At 36.5% G+C, this 23,671-nt stretch overlaps 1 protein-coding gene across 3 annotated transcripts; it reads right to left on the bottom strand.

The window, feature by feature from the left end:
• Nucleotides 1-1,595: 1,595 nt before the first annotated feature.
• Nucleotides 1,596-22,410, bottom strand: LOC311069847 (uncharacterized protein). Of its 3 annotated transcripts, none has more exons than XM_084093331.1 (7): nt 22,084-22,410; nt 13,907-13,956; nt 13,693-13,791; nt 13,459-13,569; nt 13,200-13,353; nt 12,916-13,082; nt 1,596-12,823 (listed from the first exon to the last, which is right to left on the bottom strand). In XM_084093331.1, the coding sequence occupies exons 1-7, from the start codon at nt 22,133-22,135 to the stop codon at nt 2,348-2,350; spliced, it is 11,109 nt and encodes a 3,702-aa protein (XP_083949457.1). In that variant the 5' UTR covers nt 22,136-22,410; the 3' UTR covers nt 1,596-2,347. The 3 variants fall into 3 exon arrangements, with proteins under 3 accessions (XP_083949457.1, XP_083949458.1, XP_083949459.1); XM_084093332.1 differs by lacking the exon at nt 22,084-22,410 and adding an exon at nt 16,832-16,944; XM_084093333.1 differs by lacking the exon at nt 22,084-22,410 and adding an exon at nt 14,072-14,248.
• Nucleotides 22,411-23,671: the final 1,261 nt, after the last annotated feature.

The raw sequence follows: 23,671 nt of genomic DNA, 5'->3' as shown, positions 1-23,671 counted from the left end.
ATGTTGTAAAAACTACGCGGAGATTACGCGTTTTTATTACTCAAAAAGCAAGTAAGGTATTTTATTGAACAGATACATTGCCGTATGTAGCTCTCTAGAATTCATAGTGCATTATCTATTGTGAAGGGTCATTTTATTATGGCTGTTGTAGCGCTGTACTGGGATTTGTTTTCAAGGAAGTAGGCCTACCCTACCGTATATTAATAGCCGATGTAAAGCTACAGTAACGTCTTCAGCTAGTCAACTTGATATCCTTTTTCATCTAAATTGGTTTTATCTCTGAAGCGTAGTAGTGAATGTTTTATCAGCAGTAGAATAACCATATTCATCCGCACAGTCACGCAAAGCCGGAGCACAACCAAAACAATGTTCATGCGTGTTTTTTAACCGCTAGAGGGCCAAAGGGTATAGTGTAGGTAGGCCACCTTTAATATGGTATAGCAGCCAAGTAGAAACAGCACACCATAATCTGAAATACAGTATAGTAAACATGTTTTTATGCAGGCTGATTCATTTTAAACGAGTAGAATTATTATTTGTTTCAAAGTGTACTTTTCATAGATTTTGTGTAAAACTCTGATTAGTTGGCTAAAGGGAAGCTGTGGAAAGAAGCATGAATGTTACCAAACATTTATTTAAATTTCTATTTTTTGCAGTACCAATCCAACTTGATAATATTTGGAGTTTTTCAAATCAACCGTTATCTATTTAGTGAACACTTGGGTATTTTTTTCCCTGCACAACTGCACAACATATTTACATTAACTGAGTGAGAAACCACTCTAAACTATTTAGAGTGTAAGTGAGCTTTCAGAATCAGACTGAATCTCAAACCGGACCGTTGGTAACGCGTTTGACAAATTAATTGAAAAGAACCGACTCAAATGAGTGATTCACTCACCATGCATCCATTCAGAGGTTTACAGAGACAGCTGAAGATTTTCAGACAAAGTCAGAGAAGGTTTTCTCAGTTCATTTTGCTTTGGGTACGGGGTACAGTTTGGAGCACAGTAGGCTTACTGAAACACTAGTTTAACACATACAGTAGTAAAACTGGCAAATCTGCAGCTTCCCTGAGTGACGCTGCCCAAGGAGGTGGCAAAGTCTAATGATTGTGTTGATCTGGCCCTGTTTAGGATAATATTGGCTGATTATTGTCTAATTATCAGACAATAAATCTGGGTTGCATTTCCTTAAAAGTATCTTTAGCCAACTACAGTCGCATGTTCCATTGAATTGTGTTGTAACGACAGAACTTGCGACCATAGTTGGCTTTATCTGAGAGCCGAGTTCACGTCCGCTCTTATAGTTAATGAACTTTAAAAAGTTCATGAGAAAGTTGGCTGCGATATTATTCAAAATGTCAACAGATGTTTGTATCAGCCTTTTTTACTTGTCTCTGTGCATTATTCTAACTCTGTTTCTTGGCTTTACACTTATATTGATCGTAAATTATTGTATTTTAAAATCAGTTAGTGATACTAGGGATCAACATTTGCTATCAAAAATGGTAAAGGCAAGGTGATCTATCTCTCAGTCTGCTCAAATGTGTTTTTTTTTAGTCTTCACACACTAAATCAGAGACGTGGAACATATTTTCACTTTTTTATTTCTTTTGCAGTGACTAGTTTAAGTGTTTCTCTTACAACATTAATTTGATTTCTTTGACAATACATGTTAAAAGAAAAGTCATTGCTTATTGAGAAAATTATTGTATTTTTAAAATGTGCATTGTACAGTATATTTTGCAAATCTATTGATTCCATCAAATGCTTTTCTCATAAACTAACAAAGATAATGGATAGACAAATAAAACATTTACATAATTGTTTTCTTTTATTGTCAAGGCTGCAGAAACACAGATTTTATGTGCAATTTTATAGTTTTCTCAAAATAGATAACCTCAAAGAAACAAATGCCTCAATATATGATACTGTCAACAGTCTTTAAAAGCTACACCAACTTTATAATTATTTTTATTTGTGAATATATCTATTTAAATGTTGTTTGCTTGAATATTACTGAGTTTGCACTGTAAACAATTTTCCCAAGATAACAGTTTTACAGTAAAGTGCACTGATAACCCACACATCAAATTATAATATAATCATTTTTTTCCTATTATTCATTGTACATACATAATTCGTCCAGTGGATATAGTTTTTTTGTCTTAAGACTTTTAAGCTTAAAATCTTCACTAGCTAAACAATACAATACTGTGATATGTTCATAAGTAAGTGTAATTTTACTCAGTTAGCATTACAATTCAGCTGGCTTGTATGATTATATAAGAGAACACTGAAACATACATTCAAAAGCATAAAATAAACTCAGCCATATATCATGTTCATTTCCCCCCATTCTCATCTGTAGAGGAATCCATATGTCTTAGAGATGTTTCATAGCTCACTACTGTGTCCTCTTCAGTTGTTGCTACACTGTCAAAAAACCTCATTTTCTCAGTGTGTACTGTGTCTCTCAGCCTACGAATCGAGGAAGCCGTATCATCAAAAATGGGTTCTGCAGAGTTTCCTTCAAATACACGTGTTCGCTCTGTCACAATTATTGTCTCTTTGTCATCATGCAATGTTTCTTTCACAACATGCTTTTCCACCAATGTTTGCTTCCCACTTTGCACTCTGGTTTCCTCTACTGTCAACACTGAGTCTGAGCCTAGTGTTACTTGTAATGGTGAGGTGTGAATTCCATGGGCGTCTAAATTAGTAAAGATTGCAGCTTGCTGTGTGTCTGGTATAGCTTGAATGTTCGATGTGATGACATGAATTTCCCCTGACATCTGTTTCAGAGTGTCCACTGAGGCTGAGGACATATCTGATGAGAATGGGATGTTGACTTTTTCTGGCTGGTGAGGCTCCATTGATATCAGTTCACATCTGGCTGTGGAAGTTACAACATTAGTTTGAACATCTTTGACCCCAATAGTGGCAGTTGGTTCAGCATATTTCACTTTAACTTTTGTAGGAGAGGTCTGTGACAGGCCAACATTTTCAGTGGTTACTGTGGAACTTATATCTGCAAAAGCTTCAGATGACCTTAGTGATAATGTTGGGCTGATGTTGTCCTCCACAGCCTCGCTGAACAAGCTCTTCTCAGGTTCCTCGTGTGCCTTGCTGGATTCTTTCGCTACATCATCAGACTTCTCAGCCTCTGCAGGTGGTTGGATTATTTGTTCCTTCTCGTCAGATTTTGTAGTTTTAGTTGGAGAAGAAAATGAGAACTTGAACCAGCCTCCTTTTTCAGTTTTTGCTTGTTCTTTGCTAACAGCTGATTTCTGATCCACTGAAGCCTCCAGATGTTTTTCACTTTCTTCAATCTTGGCGTCGACTAACTTATCACTTTCATCTGAGGACTGGCTGAATCCTAATTTTGGAAATTTAAATTTAAACTTTGATTTCTCCTGTGCTCCTATGTCCTTATGTTCTGCTACTTCCTCAGCTTTTTCTCCAGCCTCCTGATCTTGCTTAACAGATGGTTTGTCCATTTGTTCTTCCATTTCCTCTATTGTTGGAACATTAAATTCAACCTCAAAGCCACTGAGAACATCCTCAAGTCTAGGCATTGTAAATCTAGGTGACTTTCCAGGCCCTTGTGAATCATCTTTTGGTTGTGTTTTGGTGTCTGGGGCATTAGCATTTATGGTAGTGTCATCTTCTCCATCCTGAGATTTTGTTCTTGAAATGCTAAACTTTGGCATTTTCATAGTAGGAAGTTTGAATTTACTCGGGGAGCCTTTGTCACCCTCCATTTTTTTTACAACAACCTCTGGAGGCTGTTCAGTGGTTTCTTTAATTTCACTCTCTCTGTGTATATCTTTGGAGACTTCTACTTGTACAGGCTTGTCTTTAATATTTAGATCAGTTTTAGTGTCTGGAACATCTACTTCTGCTTCTTTTCCTTTTGCATCAGATGTTTTTTTAGCTGAAATTCCAAATCTTGGCATTTTAAAAGCAGGCATTTTGAATTTACTTGGAGAACCTGAAACAACAATGGTCTCATCTTTCAACTCTGTCTCTACCTCTGTTTTTTCAAGGCTGGAACTTCCCTCTAAAGCCATGGCTACTTTTGGGAGACTTGCATCATCTGCTGCAATTTTAATTTCTGGTTCAGTGATCCCAATTTCAGGTGTTCCTGTTTTTACTTCTTTTGCAGTTACTATCACCTCAGGACCTTTTACTTTGGGTAATGAAATCCCAAATTTTGGAAGTTTAAATTGAGTTTCCTGTCCCTCTTGATTAATCTCTTTTGCTTTTATGGTCATATCAATAGATGGGGTTTCAATCTCTGCAGTTTTGCATTTGATGTCATCTGATTGGTCCACTTTTGATGTCTCCATCTCATAATCCACTGAACTAACTTTAATTTCCTTGATGTCAGAATCAGGTACATCACTAGTGACCTTTGGAGTAGAAAATCCAAATTTGGGTAATTTTATTTCTGGGAGTTTGAATTTTGTTGGAGAGCCAAATTGTGGACTTGTTATTTCAGTTTTGCCATCTCTCTCACTTTCTCCCATTTCTGCAGTGCCCTGTAGTGAAATGTCTGTTGTCATTTCACTGGCTTGCATATCCACTTCCACTATTCCTTTGGGTAACTTTAGCTCTTTCTTGTCTGTAGTTAGCACATCTCCTGACATTTTCACTTCTGTTTTTGTCAGAGCTTTCTTGAGCCCTTGGTCACTGTCAGGACCTTTAGTTGTTGGGAGAGCAATACCAAATTTTGGAAGCTTAAATTTGCTTTTAATGTTCATCTCAGTGGATGGATCTTCAACATTTACTGTTGGCTCTTTCATGTCAACACTTGCTACTTCTCCTGACATGTTAATCGTCTTATCAGGAAGGCTAACTTCATCGATGTCCACATTTGCCGTAGGAATGTCCACTGTGTCCTTTGATGTTTTGGTTCCAAATTTGGGGAAATTGATTGTTGGAAGTTTAAATCTTGTTGGAGAGCTAAAAGTGTCCTTTTTCATATCAGGTTGTTCTTCTGGTAATTTAATATCCACAGATTGCTCTGGAAAGTCAACATTTCCCAGTGATGTGCCCATGTCAGGTTTGGGTAGACTCACATCAACTTCAGGAGCCTTAAGATCTTGTTTTGAAAATCCCAATTTGGGAAGTTTCACTTTCAGCCCTTTGGAATCAACATCAGCTTTATCTGTTTCCCCCTCAATGGTCACATTTTGAATTGCAACATCAGGCTGTTGTACATTATCTTTTTCTTCACATAGCAAGCCAGTCTCTGTGTTTATCTCTTTACCCTTTGTCTCTATCTCCTTTACTTTTGGCTTACCAATTCCAAATTTTGGCATCTTGAACTTACTCCCTGTCCCATCAATGTCCATCTCTTTGACCTTAATGTCCACATTAACAGTAGGCCCCTTAATATCCATGTTTGATTCTGTGTCAGTGGTTTGTACCTCTATTGTATCAGAGAAACTGATTTCAGTTTTTTTTATATCTACTTCAGCTGCTGGTATATCAGATGTGGACTTTGGATATTTGATTCCAAACTTTGGGAGGTTGATTGAGGGCAGGTTAAATTTTGTATGAGTTGGATCTTCTTGTTTTTTCATTTCATCAGTGAAGGTAATTTCTGCATCTTGATCTTTAACAGGTATGTTGCCCTCTTGCATAGACATATGTGCCTTTGGTTGACTGGAATGATCAACATCATGCCCCTTAATATCTGGCTTTGAAAAACCAAATTTTGGAAGTGAAAAACTTGGCTTCTTCAATTTCACATCGAGCCCTTTCAAGTCAGCTTCAGGTATATCTGCCTCGCCTTCAATGGATTTGTCTTGAACGTCAACATCAGGTTGGGGTAGCATTACCTTACCTTCTGCTAGATGAACATCAGTTTCTCTTATAGTGGCACGTATATCTGCCTCTCTTTCAATTTTTGGTATTTTTCCTGACGCCTTGATGTCTGGTTCATGAGCAGTAATTTCTATTCCTTTAATGTCCTTATCTGCTGATGGTAAACTTGCTGTACCTTTTGAACTTTTGACTCCAAATTTTGGCAGGTTAACTTCTGGCAGTTTATATTTGGTTGGGGAACTAACAATTGTTAGATCTTTCTGTTCAGCTTCCCTTGCCGGAAATGTAACTTCTGCTGTTTGTTCTTTTACAGGTATATTACCCTCTGGTATGGATACTTCAACCTTTTCTACACTGACATCAACTTCTGGAGTTGCAGTGTTTGGTTTGGAAAATCCAAACTTAGGAAATGAAAAACTTGGTCTCTTCACTTTTACTTGCAGTCCTTTGGAATCAACCTCAGGCATGTCTGCACTCTTTTCAACTTCAGATTCATTTTTGGGTGGCTGTACTTCTAGTTTGATGTCAGGTTTAGAAATATCACTTTTTATGTTTGTTCCCTCTAGTTCTGAATCAGTTACATTAATGTCTAATGCTCCTTTTTGTGATTTAACACCAAATTTCGGGAAGCTGAATGAAGGGAGTTTAAACTTTGTTGGAGATCCAAAAAATGTTGAACCCTTTTGATCAGGCTCCATTGACACTTCAATGTCCATATTTGCTTCTTCTAGGCCCATACTGCCTTCTGATATGGGGATATCAGTTTTTTGGATACTTACATCAACCTCAGGGGCTTTTATTTCTGCTTTTGAAACCCCAAATTCAGGTAATGTCTTTATCTGTACATTTAGGCCTTTAAAATCATGTTCTGGTGGCTGAATTTTCCCCTTGGTCGTTATCTCTGTTTTTTCTGTTTGTACTTCAGCTATATCTTCTGTCTTTGATGCACTTAAATCAGACCCTTTTACTTTAGGAAGGTCAATACCAAACTTTGGCATCTTCAGCTTTCCCCCCTGTCCTCCAAGTTCAGCATCTTCAACCTTTAAGTCCACACTTACAGATTGACCTTCTGTGGCTAGATGAGGTCCCTTTATATCAGCTGATGGGGCTTCACCTGATATTTTTATTTGCGGATATGGACCGCTCATTTCAGGTTCTTTACCAGCTATATCTACATCTGGCATAGTTTTCTCTTCCTTTATAGCTTGTCCGCCAGTCTTTGGGAAGTTGATTGAGGGGAGTTTAAATGTTGTTGTGGCACCAAAAGTTGTCATATCTTTTTGCTGAGCCTCAACATTTAACACTGTTATATTCATACTTTGTTCTTTTATTTTCACATCACCTTCTGGTTCAGATGTATCAACTTGTGCAAGATTGACATCAGTCTCTGGGGTCTTGAAATCAGGTTTAGAAAATCCGAATTTAGGAAATGAAAAGCCTGTTCTTTTCATTTTTATACCTGGGTCTTTTAAATCAACTTCTTGATCTTTTTTGCTTTCTGTTTTAGCTTGTGGTACTTCAGCTCCAGCTGACAGTTCCCCGAGTTTTGTGTCTGGTAAAGAAATATCAACTTCTGCCTTTGATGTTATGGCCTCTGTAAGTGACAGGGTGTATTGATCTCCAGTATCTAGCTTTGGCTGATCAACACTGATTGAGGGTTTCTTCAGCTCTTGACTGGGCACATTAAAGTCAATTTTTACATCTGACGCTTCTACTGATGTAAATATATCTTCAGCCTCCAAAGTAATTTCCTCATCCCTCAAATCTGTAATTTCAGATTTTACTTTGGAAGATGAACTTCCGAATTTGGGTAGCTTGAAAGAAGGAAGTTTGAATTTATATGGTGACCCTCCAGTTGTTGAATCATCTTTTGAGTCAGACTCAAGATTCACATCCACTTCACCAACTGCCATTGATTTATCACCTCTCTCAGCATTAATCTCTGAACCTTTAATGTCTTGTTTAGAAAATGCATGCTCTGAGCTTGGCTCTTTTGGCTTTTTCATCGTTACCTCCATTTTCAAAGAAGCCTCAGGTATGTCTGCTTTTCCCTCAGCACTCTCAATGTCATGTTTCAGTGTAGCCTCTGTTTTTTCTACATCTGTTCTTGATGTGCCCTTTTTAAATTCTGGTCCCTTTAGCTTTGGAAATGAAAATTCAAATTTGGGCATCATAAATTTACTCCCTTGACCTCCAGGATCGGTGTCTTGAATCTTAATTTCAGCATCTACCGGTAGGGTTTCAAAAATTGATTTTGATGGTATATCTTTATCTTGTGATGCAACTGTTGATGTTGCCTTTATTTCTGACTGTGCATCATCACCAGCTTTTGCAATAGATTCTTCTCCAGTCTTTGACATGGAAATGTCATATTTAGGGAGAGAAATTGTTGGAAGCTTGAATTTAGATGGAGAACCAGAAGCACTTTTGTTTTTCAACTGGACTTCAACCTCTGGAGCAGGAATCGTCACCTCAGTCTCTTTGATCTCAGTGTCTGGCACAGATACTCCTTCTTTTTGAAGACTGGTGTTAGCATCAGGGATCTTAGTGTCCGATTTGGAAAAGCCAAATTTTGGAAATGAAATTGTACGTTTTTTAAGTTTTTCTTTAGCCTCTGGGATGACTACATCTACTGTACCTGAAGGAACTTTGACTCCCATCTCAAGTTTCTCGGCTTGCACTTTTGAATCTTCTATAGTTGCTTCTTGATCAAGACCATGACCTACAAGGCTCACGTTAACCTCTGGTGTAGATACATCCACTTCAGGTTTTGAAACACTAGGAATAATTTGTGGGGTTTTCATTTTAGGTAATGATGGCAGTTCTCCAGTCAGTTTGGCTTCTGGCACTTTTATTTCCATGGTGGGTTCATCTGTGGTGACTTCAGGCATTTGATTGTCAAAGACTGCATCTGTTGGTTTTGGAAATAAGACACCAAATTTAATTGTGGGAAGTGTACTTTTTGTTGGAGATCTTGGACCTTTCTCAGCCTGGTCAGACTCTGCATTTAATTTTTTGGTGTCTATAATTGATTCTTCTTTGTCAATACTATCAGCTGGCTTACAGGCTTCAACCTTTGGAAGGCTAATGCCATATTCTGGCAGTGTAACTGTCACCTCCTTGTCTACACTAACACATTGACCTTTTGTTGTCACAAAAAAATCCTTGACATCACCTGATGGGGCACCATCTTTGAGTTTCATGCTAACATCAGGTTCTTCAATATCTATATCTACAAAGGGCATGTCTTTCACTACCTTGGATGATTTCCCACCAAATTTTGGTAAGTTGATAGAGGGGAGTTTAAACTTTACTGGTGTACCACCAGTTGTTAAATCTTTATGTTCCGCATCATCCTTTGAAATTGTGAAATTCATATCCGTATCTTTTAAATCCAAAGAAACTTCTGGAATGGATAAATCAACCTGCGGAAGACTGACATCAGTGTCTGCAGCTTTGATGTCTGGTTTTGAAAACTCAACAGCTGGAATTTCTTCAATATCACGGTCATTCAGACTAGGATCAATCTCTGGTTTAGAAAATGAAATATCTTTAGATGATTTTATTTCTTTTTTCTGAAAATCATCAACTTTTGGAATACAAATACCTTTTATTTCTGTTTTTCCCTCAGGTAGAGACAAGTCAACTTCAGGTTTGGATACACTGAGAGTCATCTCCAGGCCTTTTTTGTCAGATAGAGCTGTAGATTCTACAGATAATTTAGCTTCTGGAAATTTAACATCCTTTGTAGTTTCATCTGTGCTGACTTCAGGCATTTGAATATCAGCCCCAGCATCGGTTGTCTTTGGAAATGAAACTCCAAATTTGGGAAGTTTAATAGTGGGAAGTCTAAATTTTGTGTGAGAATCTGTTGAATCCTTGAACTCAGCTTCTACATCTGTGGTCTTACTTTCAACATCTAGTTCAATCTCATCTGCACCTTGTAAAGAGCCCTGTGCAGTTGGAAGAGTTATGTCAGCATCAGATGCTTTTGTCTCTGATTTAGAGAATCCAAATTTGGGAAATGATATTTTCCTTTTCTTCATTTTAGACTCTGTTTCTTTTATTTCAGCTTGTGGTAGTTCAGATGGCTCCACTTCAGTTTTTCCACTAACCTTTATGATAGATTTTTTAGATTCCTCTTTTAACAGACCAGCTTCTTCTGTTTTCTCTTTTGGCAATTTTGAGACACCAAAATTGATCAGTCTAAATCCACTCTCTTCTCGAGTATCCTCTGCAGCCTCAACCTTCTTGTCATCTTTCCCAACCTTTTCAGGTGTTGAGAGCCCAGTTTCCTCCTGCTTTGATTTTCCCTCTGTCTTGTGGATTTTTATTTTTGGAACAGAAACATCAATGCTTGGCATTTTTAATTTATTCAAATTTTTGTCTGTTTCTGAACTATATGCTTTGGGATCAGTCTCAGATGTTCTTTTCTCAGAATTTGATGCAATCTCTATTATGTAATCTTCTTCCACTGTAGCATCTTCTTTTGTAGTGACTACAGTTGTTCCTTTCATTGATTTCCCTCCAATTTTGGGCATTTTGAATTTAGGCATCATCTTTTTATGTGGAGAGGAATCTGTGTCTTTGCTTTTGATTTCAGCATTCAGTTCTCCTTCAACGTCTTGTTTTGAGGTTTCCTTAATGCCAGTGCAAACATCATGATGGAGCATTTGATCGCCCTCTATATCATGTGCTTTTTTAGTTTCATGCTCAGGTGCACAACTTTCACCTTTTTGAGGTTTTTTGAACGTTGCTTCTTCAGAAGATTTTTTGATGGCTGCATGGTCTTCATCAATAGATATTTTTGCTTCAGTTTTCATCTCCTTGATTGCATCACGATCACTTTTAGATGATGTATCCTTTTTTGGTAATTCAATCGCAATACCTGGGAAGCGAATGTCAGGTGTCTTGATCCCAAAACTAGGCATAGATATCTTTGCTTTCCTTGATTTCTTTTCATGTCCCTTTCTGTCAGCTTTGATATCAGTATCAGTATAGTCTTTCACAGCCTCATCTTGTGTGTCTGTATCTTTGGCTACTTTGATTTTTAGTAATTGAACTGATTGTTCAGTGGCTTCCATTCCGGGTATTTCAATGTCTTCACGCTTTGGAAGTTTGAATTTTACATCTGGGGAAGTACCTGTCGTATCCCTCACTAACATTTTGCCAGATTTGGGTTTATGGTCTGCTGGCTTAATTTTTGTTTGGTCTGTTTTGCTCTCGGTTACACTTGTTTCATAAAGATGAAATTGTTCACTTTTAGGTAATAAGATACCTTGATCCTTTGAAGCAACAGGAGAAAGTCTCTGTTGTTCTGTATCCATTGTGTCAGGTAACTTAATGTTTATTTCTGTGCTCATGCTTGAAAGTTTACTAGGTGATCCTTTAGGTGTCATGCCAGTCTTGTCTGATTTTATTGTGATCTCTCTTTGTACAAGGACTCCTGTGATGTCTCTCTCAGGTAATTTAAAGGCAGGGAATTTTGATACTGCTTCCTTTACATCCTCAACATTAAACACTGCTTTGGGTTTTTCTGCTTTTGAGATGTTTATTATCTTCTCAGTTTTTTGTTCTTTAATTCTAGGAGTCTTAAACTTAGTTTTTGATCCTTTGTCCTCCATGCCAGGAATCTCAATTTCCTCTCGTTTTAGGAGAGGCACTTTGTTTGGGTCTCTTTGCCTTATAGTTATTGAGTCTTCGTGGTTGAATTCAGAGAGATCCATCTTAGGTAGTTTAAAATTTGATTCCAAATTTGCTTTTTTTGTTACTTCGGTGTCAGCAACCTTAGTACTCTTCCCACTTTTGTCCACTTCCAGAACATGTGATTTTGGCTGGGATAAAACTGGTGTTGAAGTGATTGGTTTCTTTGTGTCCATGACCGTTGAGGACACATCTTGTTTTGTTTGAATCTCAAAAGTGAAAGTGTCTGATGATGTAAATTCTAGTCTGTTTACCGTGTTTGCAAAGGAGCTCTTTGATGCGGCTATGTCTGCCATTGGTCCCCTGGTTCGAATCCCGTAACTTTCTGTTTCTAGGATGTTTCTTTCTTTCTTTTCCTTGTCACTGTCAATTCTTGGTGATTTGCTTATTGGTCCTACATCTGGCATGTCAAGAGAAACATCAACTTTAGTTATATCCATGTCCATTTCTCCTGACTTTTGGGTCTTCTCTACAATCTCTTCATTTATTGGTTTGCTATCAGAATCAACCTGATGTCCAACTGCTTCAATTTGTGATATCACATTAGGACTGTCCATAATATTGTCGAATGCTGATGTATCCGAAGTTCGCATCCCACTTGTGGAGGATTTTAATTGGCTCTCTGTTTCTGTTTCATATTTATCCTTTCCTGGAATGCTAACCTTCAGTTCTGATCTCTCTCTCCTTTCTTTGTCATCCTCTCCAAAAGCAACTGTAATATCAGTAGTCTCTAAAGTAGTGTCCAAACTGATGAGCTCAACCTTATGTAGCGATTCAGTCGCTGGCAAAGTCGGGAATGTATATTCATTCCTTGTTTTAGTTGAGTCAGTATTTTTAGCTTCATTCAAGATTTTAGGGCTCTCTAACAAATTAGTCCCTGGCACTTGCTCTACGGCTATATTCATAATAATTTGGTTGTCCAAGACCATTTTGTCTGTTGTTGGCACCTCTTCATTTTCTTGGGTTTCTTCAACAGACTTGCTCCTGCAGTCTGCCATCCTCGTCTTAAGTTTCATTTTGTGTGTCTTTTTCTTCTCTTTTTCACCTGGGGATTTTAATGGAGACTTAATGGGAGATTCTGTGTCACTTGTTGGAGGACTTATCTCTAACTTTCTCTGTTCTTCTGCTTCTGATGTGCTGTGAGATCTCTTAAAATTTGCCCTGCGACCTTTGCTGAAGGTGGGGAATTTTGGCCAAGAGATGCGATCCTGTTGTTTTTTCATCTTTCTTCGACCTCTCATTTCTGGTCCTCCTCCTTCCTCCTCTCGTTCAGCCTCCTCACCCTGTAAACATTGATGAAGCAATGATCAATGAAATCTCTAAAGAAGCTTTGTAGTAATCTGTAATTAAATATAATGGACAGTATGATAATTACAATGGTTATATCTGGCCTCATTGTCTCAGCATCTTCCTGGGTTCTTGGAGGTGGTTTGCGTTTTAGACAGAATGCCACTTTATATGGTTGAGCATGCTCAAGAATCTGGAGGGCGTCTTCATATGACACATTATCAAAGTATACTGTAGCACTAAGAATCTGATCACCTGAAAGGCCAGATGGAAGGACACAAATGAGGATGCAAGTGAAAAGATGGAGGAAAAACTAAATTAGCAGTATTCTAGCCTCAGAAATATTCTGTAATGTGCTATATGGCATCTCACCTTCTTTCACACTTAGATTCTTTGAGGCAGGTGACTCTGGTGTTACTTCCTTGATGAAGATGCCATCCTTTCCCCCTCCACTTACAACCAAACCCTTAGCACAGACTTCTTTTTCAGTTTTCACTATAATGTCTGACTGATCATTTTGCGTGTCCTGAAACAAAAGGCATAGTCATTTAGAAATCTGTTCATCATTTTCATTATTTGCATTTCCAATCATCTGTATTCTTCACTAGAGAGAAATTTAGGCATGTCTGACCTCTGTTTGATTCATCTTGGCAGAGGAACGCTTGTCAAACAGTGAGCCAAAACCAATCCTTTTGCTTTTTTTGGAACTCTTGGTGGGTGAGTCATAGAAGTCACCTTCAGCCTGGCAAAAAAGTTAGTATGTAATCTATTATATAGTGTAATAGTTAGATTAAATAATAAATCAAATACAGCATTATGAAATTCTGAATTTGGGTTATCATACATAGTATGAAATAGCAGTCACCTGTTTTTCGTATTTTTCTGTGGTGGGGAATTCCTCAACAGGAGAGGAACCCTGAGGACGAGGTCTTTCCTCCTCTAAAACTTCAGGCTCCTCACATGTCTGTTACATTAAAGATACCAATTAAAGATTGTTCAAACAATCAACCAGTTTAAAATAGAGAGATAAAATAACACGTGTATGTTTGCTGAATCTGCTGTACTTGAGTGATACTCACTAAATCATCATCTGTTTCTGGTTCTGGTCCCTTCAGCCTTCGCCCTTCACCTGTTGTGATGAAAAATGCATTATAAGCACTTGTTATGCTTCTGCACACATGACTGAAATTTAAAGAATCCGTCCTTAATGCCAAAAGCCTGCTGGTCATCAGTACCATCTATACCTTAATCAGTTTTTACTGATTGGAGAGTCAATGAGGGATTTATTTGATGGACCAAAACTTTTGTATCTGCAGAATTGCAAGGCAAATCTAAAGCAAGATTTTTGTATGCGAGATTTCCTGGTAGATATTCCCACAGGATCCAGATAGTCTACCTGCTTCTGTTGCTTCCTGTAAAGTGAGGCACTCTATTGATCTGAAGGGGTTGGCTTACACTGCCAGCAATAGGACAACATAGAAACATGGACTTTGATAGATCCAAAAAAAGAGCAGTGAAACTAATATTGTTATAAATATCTGCAGATGTGGTACTGTTAGAAAAATAATGATTAAATAAAATAAAAAATACCATAATTTTACATACAACATTTTTTAAATTGTTGTATGTATTTAACAATATTATACAATAGACCATTTAAATATTGCTTATACCAGCAGCAAGAATACTCTCATGACCTGGCCTTCATTTCCAGTTTCCCATAACACAATGCACTTAAAATAAAAGGACCGTTAAGGTACATAAACATCTTCCATGAGTCTCACTCTGCACAGGCCATTAACCTGCACTTTCCAACAAGCACTTATCCAGGCATCAGGTCTAGATGGCATTAAAGCACACTGGAGATTTATGTATGTGCATGTATGCCATGTAGCACATGAATACTATGATTACACTAGCAGATTGTTCATATCTTTTCACAGTTTCTAATAATCGGACACTAAACTTGGAAATGAACCAATGTATAAACAGATGGGCAAAAATGCTGAATGCAAATTACTAACTATGCACAGTTTATTAATATACTTATTAAAGGGAGGAGAAAAATTTGTGAACAATCCAAATCAACGGTTTTAAACTGTCATTCTGTCATTAGGCAGATGCCAACATTGACAGGTTACATAACACACCCTTATCTCAAAAATTGAAAACAAAATTACGCTTTAAGTTTCATTAAATTGTTATTAATTGTTATTAAATTGTGTTTAACCAGGTAAAGCACCCTACTCTGCTTAGCACTGCCTTTCATAATAACTGAATGGTACAGTGAGAAATAAATAAGCCCAAGTGATAGGCTTCTCCATTAATTAAACAGGTCACATACTGTGTTCGTCCAATCAATGATATTGGCAAAACCAATGGTTTAAGTAAACCGATGTGTATAGGAGAGATCAGGGATGATTGCATTTAAGTGAGGTTTTGGTTTAACATTTATGATGAACAAGCAGATGAATAACATATCTGTGGTTTTGATGTTCGATATGTCATGGTGCAGATCAACAAGTCTCAACAAATGTTTTATTGTTGCTGCTATTGTAGTTAAACAGGCTTAAGATGTTTTGTTCAGTTTCAGCTTTATAATATCTGCCCAAAACCAGAACTATCTTAAAACAACAGGCCTTTGTGTCTTTTGTGTTCTTTTTCCCTGACTGTGTCAGGTTGGGAAAGATTGGCAACTTACTGTTAAATTGTAACATAGATATAAGTTTAGCATGTGCAGGATGATGATGCATCAGCCAATGAGTTATTATAGAAAAAAACAAAAAAAAAAAAAAAAACATTTGCTTATTTCGAAGTTATATAGCACAAATATTAAAAGAAGGGTATTGATGTAAAATACTAAATAAACTATTGTATTTAAAGTTTATTTTGACAATTTAGCTGATAATAATTGAATAACCGATGAATCCCACATCCCAGTAAAAGATTTATCTGAAAAGTAGAATTATACTATGACATATGAATATTTACTTGTCCATAATTTAATTGAAGATATGGGTTACACTTTAAGGTGTCCTTGTCCAGAATTTATAGTAATTACTAACTACATGTAACATAAACATAACATAAAGTCTTACAAATATATTTCATGATAGCAACACTATGAATGCAAATTTAATGATTTCACTCAATTAATCTATAGATTTTAATGAAATAAAAGATGTCTGAAATGTACATCTATTTCATGGAAATACTGAATAATAACCCAGTTGATTACAATAATTATTACATTTAAAAATAAAAACACTAGTAACATCATGCCACTTGGGGCCTTCTGTGCCAATTCTAAGAATAGAAATTATAAATTTTACTCCACAAATCTAAAAACATTAATATGTTCACAAATCCCCCATTAACAAATAAACACAAAAAAACTTTGATATTAAACATAATTCAAATGAAATAGATCACTATTTTCAGTAACCCTAACCTCAAAACTGTTTCGGCAGACTTAATCTCACAAATGTTGATATTCAGATGAAATGATAAAAATAAAAGGTGGTACTGTATGTAACAATTATGAATACAATACATAAAGGCCATTGTCCATCATTAATACAGTATGTACAGTATGTATAATGTAAGTTATATAAAATGCAAATCAACACTAAAATGTGTTGAAATCATTCCTGGGCTCTTATGCTTCAGAAATATGTTTCCATTTGGATTACAAATAAATATGTGAGCTCTGCTGTTGGTGTTGTGAAATCAGTTTAAGCTTGTGACTGAAGGTTCAGGTAACATACTGTACTAATCACATCGTATTGCCTTTAACATGCTTTTTTATGTTACTGGCATATCTTGACGTACAAAATAATCCATGTGCCAACATCAAAATAGCCTTGTCTTGCTAAATTAAATTAAAAAAAAACTTTTTTAATGCTTTGTATTTCTAAAACATCATGTTTGCTGCATTTTAATGACTCTGACAAATGCCTCTCCAGGTAAACATTAACTGTTAATAATATTAGGTTTGTACCTACCTGATCTGTGGTTTACTTGGTGGAATATATGTTTTACTATATTCCAGATAGTAATTCACCTAGAGCACAGCAAGAACTGACAGAACCATCTGTGGGTATAATTTTAGTAGAGAAGATGAAGGGCCTTGCCCTTTTTTTAAAGGTATGACACCACCCTGTTTCAGGGCTGTGGTTCAAGCTCCTGCTAATGCTATTGTGCTGAAGAACAAACATGTGAATGTGTTGCACTGCTTGCACACGTTCACAAATGTGAGGTCTTGAGATTTTAAGTGATTTTTCTAAGCAAAGAATTGTAATGAGGGTGTTTATGTCCCTCTGTTCTCCGATGAATGTTTGTTTTGTTTAAATTTGAGTTGAAGGACATAGTTATGGCATTAGTGTACAGTGGGATGTGAATGCAGAATGAAGACAAGATTTGTGCAGTTTAGGGATATTGCACTGTGCTTTTAGTCACACAATGAATAAATAAACAATAAGAGCTTAAAGAATGGATCCGTTTACTCAATGAGAAGCAAGCTGTCAATCTCATAATGACAGTATGCCTCTCTCTCTCTCTCTCTCTCTCTCTCTCTCTCTCTCAATAACTATTTTATCCATATTTATTTGTCTTTAACTGATCTGAACATGAGTGCTATTGAATTGAATTGTCTGAGAAATCTCATGTCTGAGAAATGTCTGGCAAATTCATACCGTAGTTACTCCTTAATCAAATATTTGTTCATTGGGTGCTGCTCTAAAAGTGATGAGAATGTGTTTTATGCAAGTGACCAAGCCAAACTATTTAACAGTATATAATTTGTACGACTATAGGAAATCCTGTAATACTACTGATAAAGATAAGGAAAATATGTAAATTCCCAACTGCGAGTTGAAAACTTAAAGGGTTAGTTCACACAAAAATGAAAATTCTGTCAGCAATTACTCACCCTCATGTTGTTCCAACCCCGTAAGACTTTCGTTCATCTTCGGAACACAAACTAAGATATTTTTGATGAAATCTGAGAGCTGGCTCACTCCCTCATAGGCTGCTAGGTAATTGCATCTGCCAGCCCAGAAAAGTTAGTAAAGACATTATTAAAATAGTCCAAGTGACTACAGTGGCTCAACCTTAAGTTTATCAAGCGACGATAATACTTTTTGTGCACAAACCCCCCCCAAAAATAACGACTTTATTCAACTATTAATTTTCTTCTGTGTGGGCCTCTGAGTGAGTTCACGAAAGCGTCACGACACATGCGTGAGAACTGAGAAGATGACGCCCACGATCATTTGATGGGAAAATGTGAAAGGTAAGCCATTCATTTTGCAGCATTGGTAAGGCACTTTTACGTTTTCTCGTTGGTTTCTCACGATTCAGACATCCAGGAAATGCACACTTTAGAACCATTTTAAACACTACATCGAGACCCATCTACGTTATCTTCTCAGTTCTCGCGCATGCGTTGACTGAGAGCGTGGCGCTCTCGTGAACTCACTCAGAGGCCCACACAGAGGAAAATTAATAGTTGAATAAAGTCGTTATTTTTGTTGTTTTTTGCACACAAAAAGTATTCTCGTCGCTTGATAAATGGTTGAGCCACTGTAGTCACTTGGACTATTTTAACGATGTCTTTAGTAACTTTCCTGCAGATATCAATTACATAGCAGCCTATAAAGGAGTGAGCCAGCTCTCAGATTTCATCAAAAATATTTTAATTTGTGTTCCGAAGATGAACGAAAGTCTTACGGGGTTGGAACAACATGAGGGTGACAACATTTTTGGGTGAACTAACCCATAAAATTGCGGGAATTGCGATTTCATTTTTCAGAATTCAGACTTTATATCACAATTTGACCATAATAACTCACAATTGTGAGAGATAAAGTCAGAATTGCATGTTTATTATGAGTTTCTGACATTTTTCTCAGAATTGTGAGATATAAACCTGCAATTGCTAGTTTTCAAGTAAGAATTGCAAGATGTAAATTCCCAATTGCGAGTTATAAAGAAAGAATTGTATTTTTTTTATTCTGTGACGTAACAAGCTTCCATAGAACCTTTTGAGCATGATAGAGATGACTGCTGTGAAATGTGGTTGTATGGAAAAGAGCTGCATGAAATTTCTTGAAAAAATTCTCTTATGTTTCACCGTAATAATAACAGACAGGTTTGGAGCAACAGGTGAGTAAATAATTAATTTTAATATTCAGGTGAAGTATTTATGAGTAAAGTACTTATTATATGCATGATGAATCATTTAAAAATGCAACATTAAGTCCAACGGCCCAAACCTTTTACAGACCTCCTTAACTGAAACACATGTAGTATTCAAATTACAACAAGATTAGCTGTACAAACCATGGACTTTCCCAACTACTGATCCTGTATGTTTGCACATCACCCATGACCAAGATTACAGGCATTAGAGGTTGTTTTCTGCTCCTGTGGCCATATGGGCCCAGAGCTCTGCTCCTCCGCCTCACTAATATGGTTAATTAGCTTCTCGGCAAGTTACAGGGAGAAGGAACATCAATTCTGGCTTATGCTCATAACATCCTACACAAGCCTCTTTCAGTCAAGTGGGAAAGACTTGTTTGTATTCAAAATATAATTGAATTTTAGGGCCGGAGAGGGAAAATAAACTGAAAACAGAATTGGATTTTCTTCCATATTAAGAGAACATGGGACCAGTTTACCTCATGTTTCCAATCAATCAGGAACATTAATTGATACATTTATGTGCCAATGAGATAATGGCTTTAGAATGGATGGGTTAAAGATAAGAGTTCTTCCAGAAATAAATTCTGTCATCACTTACTCACCCTCATATCATTACAAACCTGTATGTTTAATAAATAAGACATTTTCAAAAGTTTTTTCCTCCATATAATGAAAGTCAATGTTGAATGGAACATATTAACTTACAAAATATATTGAATCATACAGGTTTGGAATGGCATGAAGTTGAATAAATGATGACAGAATTTTCCAATAAATATCTCACAAAAACACAAAGTCATGATTATATTCTCATATTTGTATATCAGTCCAGATATACAAAACCTTCTCTCAATTTATTTTGTTTATGTTCAATTTCAATGTTCTGCCGATCACACAAACCATAAAAAATGCAAACACTCTCAAACTCATAATTTATTCATTAGCAGGAGGACATTAGTGAGATGCTGATAGTTATTACTTATTTTAGGAGTGGACTTCAGTGCGTATAAGTATTTTATGGACTACTGATCCACTAATGTTTGCAGAGCTTCTCTATAAATGCTTTTTTTTTTTACTTTAAAATTGCTACTAATAACTAAATTAGTGGCACTGAGTATGTAATGTCTTGTTAAATATAGATTTTTGTTTCACTTTATAAGGTAACCAACAGTTAACCAAACAGGTTATTATTGTAGCATTGGCCTTTTTTTTTTTTTTTTTACATTGTGCATATAGCATCTGGCCAATTAATGCACTAATTCAGTACAGTCAAGTCAAAACAGAAGTTTTTTGATTGAATTTTGATTTATCTCATATACATTTTTTGCACTTTGCAATGTACTCATCTTAGTGTGATCGTAATTCAATAATTTTCTCAGATAGCACAGATTGTGTGTTAATGCAATCTCACAAACGTTCAACATCATGCAAAAGCTCTAGAATGAATCTAACATTGCAAAATCATATCTGTATAAAACCAGAGCACAAAAACATTCTTGGTTATATATCTAGTAATTAAGCTGTCATGCAGCTGTTGAATTGTGAGATGTATTGGTTGCTCATTGCACCCTGTAAGATCACTAAAATACAGCTGTTGTCTTATTTAGGTTACTTTAAGTGTCTGTTTGTATGTTTCCAGAGCTTGGAAGTTCAACTGAAGGTCTTTCTTGAAGGTCAAAGAAAAAAACTACAGATAAATCTGCTAGTTGAACTGGATAGGACATGTTGACCAAATGACTTAGAACGGTTTGGTTAACAGGCTAATTGGATTTCAAAGTCTTTATAATGAAGCCACAAAGAGCAGTTACTGTAACATAGAATGACACAACCAAAGAGTGTTAAAACATAAGACAAAAAAGGTACATAAGATGTACAAATGCCAAAGTCTCTCCTAAGTCCAAGACACCACAATGTGTGTGTGTGTGTGTGTGTGTGTGTATCCCTGATTGCTTGTGAATTTGATATAGCCTATTCTATTTATTTTAGAATTGTTTATACTTAATGTATCTAATTTTATTTTATTATAATTTATGTATAATATATATATATATATATATATATATATATATATATATATATATATATATATATATAATTAATAATATATATGTAATTATATATAGTATATAATTGAATATATATTATTAATTATATATATTATTATACATATAATTGTATTAAATATAAGTATATATTATCTAAGTAGGCTATATACAATTCAAAAAATAAATAGAATATATAAAATTCTTTCCTAAGAATAAAAGATTGAGATAGAGAGAGAGAGAGAGAGTGTGTGTGTGTGTGTGTGTGTGTGTGTATAAATGCTCCCTATTTTAGAATTGTATATACTTATATAACTTGCGTAATTATATACATTAATGTATATAATTCTATTTTATAAAATATATTTGTTATTTATTTATTATAAATGTATGCATTATAATTTTTGTATTAATATACTATGAAAAAATAAATCTATGAATTTAAATATAAATATACTGTATGTGTGTGTGTGTGTGTGTATATGCATATTTTAATGTATATATATATATATATATATATATATACACACACATTAAAATAAAACTGGGCAAAAAATTGTTCATTATTACTGTAAAAATACACAAAAGTAAGACCTCAAGCCTTCGTACGCCCTTGTAAAGAACACAATCCAAATTCAGCAATTCTTAAACGCTCTGAAATCATGCTCAATATTGTAAACAAACACACTGCAGATGCTGTTGATAAAATACTGCATAACTCTGTTGACACACCCACAGCCACATAGCCACGCCCCCTTTACTGCAGACACACCCAGATCACACACAGTGCAGCGTCATCTCAGCAGAGAAATGCAGTGATGCTTGTAAACAAGCTCAGCACTTGTGTCCCACTAACACACACATGCATAGTCCAACTGCAACATTATATTGTCCTGCCACCAGAGGTGCTGAGTGCGGAGATAAAAATAGCACAGAGCAGGCAGAATGAGACAGAGCGAGAGAGAGAAGAACAGCTAAAGAGACAGAGCAAAATAAAGAGTGATGCCCACCCGTGGCTGACGCATGCCAGTTGGGAAATGCCAGGTGAAAACAGTCACACATGATGGCTGTCTTCTGTGGATCTTGATCTGGGATCTGGTGATGTCCTGTTTCGGGCAGCCTCACTCTCTTCCTCCGAGTCTAAAGAACCTGCTTCTTTTTTCCTCTCAGTCAGTCACTCCAGATATAGTACAAGGACAAAATAAAGAGTCGGTGAATGATAACAAAGTCAGTCTGACTTGGTATGCGAGGGATGGACGGAGAAAGATGTCTTGCTCCATCCACACAAGTTTGTCTCAGGAGTGGAGCTGCACACTCTCTAACACGCTAAAACGATTAAAAGGGGTATGGCTGACTTGGGACGGGGGGGCTGTCCTAAACAACACAAATCCCTCCTTCTAAGCATCACACTCCACCCTCATGATCACTTTGACCAGTCACTGCCGAGACGCTCTGGACCGTCCACCAGCTTATTGGTTCACCCCACAAGAAAAACATTCCAGCTTTATAGACATGCGGCAGAGATGCGTAATTGGATTTGACACCACACAGTACATGTTTTCATGTGTGATGGGTGACAGAAGGGGAACTGAGGACGCTCTTTGTCAGGTGACTGTGTTTAAGAGCAGCTGTTTACCTGAGCTGTCTGATGACAAACTTGATATGTATGATGTGTAGTTTTGTCTGATATAGTGTTGTGAGACGTGTTTGTGGGATTGTCCTCCCTTGTTTCTACACGACTCCGTCCTTCTGAGAACGGCCACTAAGACCATGGCTAAATTATTTATCATTTCATGTCTAAGAATAAAAAAATGATCTCAGAAAAGTGCCAGACTGCGTCAACCTGAGACCAGTTCAGCGCCCCGGATTGCCACACTCAGACAACAGCAGTCGTAATTTATGGCCTTTGTGGATATAAATCAAAACAGTTAAAAGAATTTGGATTTTTTTCACCTCATGGGACAGAAAAATCACAAATAAGAGCTCTTCAGTATCTTCATCTTTAGTTTTTCTTAGGCAGTTATATTTGACATTGCCGCAGTCTCCTGTTTCTCCGATTTTTTTCCCTGTGAAACCTAATAATCTCAAATGCGTCTCCTCTAGACTTTCAGAAGAGATCTCAATAATAGCTACATTTACGTGCATTGAAATAAACTCTTAGCAATCAGATTGATTGCTCAGTCTGACTGAAAGCACCTCAATCAAATCAATCTAATTGAGCTCGATCCAAATGAAATTTCGATTGGATTGAAAGGGGTGGTGTAGACCTGAAATAATCCAATCTAAAGAAAAAAATTAATTATGTAAATGCTTGAATCCGACTGTTTTCTCAGTCAGATTCAAAAATACCTTGCACACATGCGTAGTGGCAAGATGCATATGTTAACATACATTTTACATCTTAAAAATGTGAGTATGTTTATTTACTTCTCATGTCTTACGAACTGGTCATTGGAAGAGACTGAATATTTACTATATATTTGCTAAAAAGCTCTTTTGACATATCTGCTCGGGGGACATTATCACGGTGCCTTTCTCCGGTTCAGAATGTGGTGACTGGGTAATATGCATGCACATGTAAACGAATATGTGAATCGG

The sequence above is a fragment of the Abramis brama genome (assembly GCF_963993115.1).
Source record: "Abramis brama genome assembly, chromosome: 19".
Lineage (NCBI taxonomy): Eukaryota > Metazoa > Chordata > Actinopteri > Cypriniformes > Leuciscidae > Abramis > Abramis brama.
The sequence above is the reverse complement of the archived record's forward strand: the minus strand, read 5'-3'. Positions and strand labels throughout refer to the sequence as shown.